The 4,244-nt window shown below is 43.5% G+C and overlaps 1 protein-coding gene across 1 annotated transcript; it reads left to right on the top strand.

Moving 5' to 3' along the window:
- Positions 1 to 617: 617 nt before the first annotated feature.
- Positions 618 to 3,719, top strand: LOC109322457 (gamma-crystallin M2-like). Its single transcript, XM_019553513.1, has 3 exons — positions 618 to 626; positions 1,634 to 1,876; positions 3,441 to 3,719. Exons 1-3 carry the CDS (start codon positions 618 to 620, stop codon positions 3,717 to 3,719), a joined length of 531 nt encoding a protein of 176 aa, XP_019409058.1.
- Positions 3,720 to 4,244: the final 525 nt, after the last annotated feature.

The following is a 4,244-nucleotide window of genomic DNA, read 5'->3' as shown; positions in this document are numbered from 1 at the left end:
AGGCTTCTCTCTGCTTACCTGCTTGACATCTGTACATTATGGGAGGATCTCTCCCTTTCTGAGTACAATATCAGCACCACACAATTTATAAGGGCAAAGCTGAGCTAAGAGCTAGCATATCCTTTATCCCCCAAACGAAATCACCTCAGCACATCATAGGAATTTATTTTCATATTTTTACACCCATTTAAAGTCCCTTCATGCAGCTCAGGTGTACTCTAGATGTCAAGAGAGCTTTAAGGGCTTTGTCTAGTGGAATCAGGGAATAATGAGAAATTAACACAAAATGTCTGGAACAATCCCCTAGCAACAATACCAGCATTTTCCCGTGAACACGAGACCCTTGGTGATGTAATGACAATATTGTGAATGACCTTTTTGCCCTGATCCTTAGTTTTGGACAGTAACAATAGAGTTGACACCCAATAAACAAAAGACATCAACAATAGTTTACAAAGAATAATGTTGATGACGTGGAGGAAAAAGAACTGTTAATTTGCCTTACTGAGCAAAACGGTCTCTTGTTCAATTCATGTGGATCCAGCACTGTGTTTCCTATAAAAAGGGTACTCCATCCTTGCAGAGCATTAAGGTCTTGCACCTGAACAACAGCTAAAATGGCAAAGGTAAGAAACAAATGAGTGTATATTGTCAAGTACATTTTATATGTAAAACAGCTTTCATTATCTTTTTTATGTTTACTCTGCTTAATATTGTCAGTGATTTTTCAAAAAGTCCAAATTTACATATGCCTTAAAGTTAAGGTATTATTAGCTGCTGTTATTTGATTACTGGAAAATTGCAGCATGCTGATGAATCTGAAAATTCTACCTATTGTGTCTTTTTTAACATATAAAAGATGAAAAGTCCTCATGCTGCATGCAACCAGAGCTTTGCAACTGGTGCTGCTGCTATTCTATTGTTCAGTGTGACTAGTGTTTAAAAAGGTTTTACTTAGGTTGGGACTACCACTCTGGTTCTGCCCATCAATGGAAGCTTTGCAGTTCGGTTACATGATCATAGGGCCTACATATAGTAGAAATGCTCCCTCCTGGATCATGGACTGATCACTGCATGCAGTTGTAGCAATTTAAAAGAGCCCTGAAAACCCTGGAGCAGTTTGAGGCAGATATCACCCAACACAGCTTTTTTTGTATACAAACCCCACAGAAAAGCAGGCATCAAGAGTGGCAGCAGCTTCCAGCATTATGTGATGAGGAGCAACCTTGGAGTGCAAAACTGTTTGTTCATGAGATACAACTTACAGCAGCCCTTATGGACTGTTTCTTTGCTAGCCAACGTAAAATTACCAGCATATCAAAGTGGCTCCAGTCTTCTAGGACTCCCAAAGTGTAGCACCCAGGTTCCACCTCACAGACTGACAGCCTTGGCAAACATCACTATTACAGAATCCCAAGCAGGAAAGTCTACAAATATCTCAAACACTCATCCACTGCTGAAAAAGCCAGATTTCATTAGTGATATACCCAAATAGAAAACATGTATCCAGCAAAGATGGTGAAAGCCTTTTCAGAGGTTGTGGATCAGACCTTCTGTGAACAAGAAGGCTAGAGCCAATGTTTAAAGACAAGACTTTCTAATGTGACTAGTTTTACCTTTCATTTTTATTCAGATCATTTTCTACGAGGGCCGAAATTTTGAGGGCCGCTCCCATGAGGTTACCTCGGATCAGCCCGATATGCATTCTCACCTAAGCCGCTGCAACTCCATCAGGGTGGAAAGTGGCTGCTGGATGATCTACAAGTGCAGCAACTACTTAGGCCATCAGTACTTTCTGAAGAGGGGAAGCTACTCAGACTACCAACAATGGATGGGAATCAATGACTCCATCAGGTCCTGCATCCAAATCCCATGTGTAAGTTTACTAGTTTTGCCGTGGTTGGCCCTGACTTGTATGAAATATTGTCAGAGACTTTAGCCAAATGCAGGCTAGCTGTTGCACACAGTTCTTGCCTAAACAGATATGGTTTCAACTGAGAGACAAACACAAAATGGAGGACACAAATGGTGCAGATAGAAATGTAGCTCCCTGCGGGAACTGAGCACACTTTGCAGGAAGCGTTCTGAGTTAAAATGTTCCCCAGGACCAAACAGAAATTCACTGTTGGCTTCAGGGGGGAGGGAATCTAGCTGCCGGCTGCCAGCCTGCAGCTGGTTTCTCCTAGCAAAGGTCCCTCCTCGCTGCTGTTTTCAGAATGGAAGGAGGGAAAGGGAACAAAGAGAGCTTGTTTTAGGGCTTCCTCAGTGCGGCCGGAGGGTGCGATGGGTGTATTGGAAGCACCCCACCCCACCTCCAGTACAACCGCCTCTTCCTCCAGTGGGGGCTGAAAAGACCCCAGACTGAACTCTCTCTGTTCCCTTTCCTCCCTCCCATTCTTAAAATAGCTACAGGCTGGGAGGCAGGGCAGAAGTTATAGAAGATGCTATGTTTTGAAAAGTCTTCAGCTAAGCCCTCATGCTATGAGGTTTCAGATTTTTTGCCTGCTCCACTATATTTGAAGCAGCCTGCAGCTGTGCACTCATGATCATGGCTATAGATTGCTCTCTGTGGCCAAATAGGATGAAAACTGTCACTTCTGCGCACACCCAAAAGAGTGAGTCTACGAGCCAGATTTCAAATGAAGCCTGGACACCTGAAGAAGCAGACAGGAGGAAAGTGGAATTGTTATTAAAATCTAGAAAACTTTGGTGGCTAAGCATACTTGAAAATTCCCTTAAGCATCTATCTCCAGCTTAGAGCCCTCAGTTTCTTAAAATTTTGCCATTAGTTAATCAATTATTTTAAGGTAAAACTCTCCATCTGGGGTTGGGCTTGTGCCTCTCCCTCCACTCCCAGGAAGTCTGTACAAATTTTGAAGAGGTCACATCAAACTATCTAATATTCTGAGCACTAGAGCTGCTTGTAAACACCAAATTGAAACACAGTAGAGGAGCTAGGTAGGCCAAAGTCTGTATAGGAAACAGAGGCAGAGAAAGTTAAGATGTCTTACCCATGGACACACAGGGTATCAGTGGCAGAGCCATTTCTGGAGCCCAGCTCTCCCATACACTTGTCTAATACTCCATCCCCCAGACGGCATTCACATTTAGGAAGCTTGTTGGCATACCACAACTGTTGCAGCCCATGTGCCATTTACTTACCTTTTGATTTGACCTAGTGATTCCCAAATGGAGATGAAAGGAATATGAGGCTCATTGCATCCCGATGCAATAGTAGTCTTACTTTTTGGCATCATTGGAAATACACCAAGCTTACCTTCTAAGGAAAAAGGGCCTGATTCTCTACGAGTGACACAAATATTATACATTGTGGCATCAGACCCCTTTTCCCATTGATTGAGGAAAAGTAAGCATTCATTTATGTATCACCAGGCTGTTACTTACATCCCATGTGCTTGTGTTGATATTTGTCTTCATAGTACCGGGGCACTGGAAAGATCCAGATCTATGAGAAGACCGACTTTGGAGGCAGGATGATGGAGTTAATGCATGACTGTCCTTCTCTCTCTGAAGCATTTCGGTATGGAGATATCCAGTCTTGCCGGGTTCTGGAAGGATACTGGATTTTCTATGAGCAGCCAAACTACCGTGGACGGCAGTACCTCCTGAGACCTGGCGAGTACAAGAGATTCACTGAGTGGGGAGCTATGACTCCCAAGGTTGGGTCCTTCAGGCGTGTGACGGACAGCTCTTACTAAGCAGCACAAATGCTCCTCTTCACCGGTTAATACCATGTGTAGCTCAGTTAGGCTGGGACTTTGAAAGGCACCTGAAGGAAGCAGGCTGCCAGATCTCTTGGACCATGATCCAAAGCCCAGCGGAGTCAATAAAAGTCTTTCCATTGTTGCACGGGCTGTGGATCAGGCCTAACATGATACGATTCAGTCCTGCTCAGCTTCCTCACAAAACTGAAATCAAGTAAAGTGAACAGTATTTTGCCCATAATGGTTTAGCTCCCAGCTCCAAAAATGTAAAGGAAAAACAGGCACAATCTAAATTGCTGAAGAAGAATGTGATCTGCAGGGTGAGATGAATATGAACGGCTGGCTGCAGGAATTAACCGTCACAAAACTAATTCTCAGTTCTTGTAAGCTGAAGATCAAGCATTCAGCTTGTGGATTTTCTTAACTCTAGAACAGCTTCCACTCCCAAATATTTATTCCCATGGCCTAGAGGCACTGGGCTAAATTCTGCACCTCCTTCACTAGGTGCTTTGCCTTATT

This window comes from Crocodylus porosus, unplaced genomic scaffold (genome assembly GCF_001723895.1).
Source record: "Crocodylus porosus isolate Cpor-Errol unplaced genomic scaffold, CroPor_comp1, whole genome shotgun sequence".
Classification (NCBI taxonomy): Eukaryota; Metazoa; Chordata; order Crocodylia; family Crocodylidae; genus Crocodylus; species Crocodylus porosus.
Note: the sequence above shows the minus strand (reverse complement) of the source record. Positions and strands in the feature narration are given on the sequence as shown.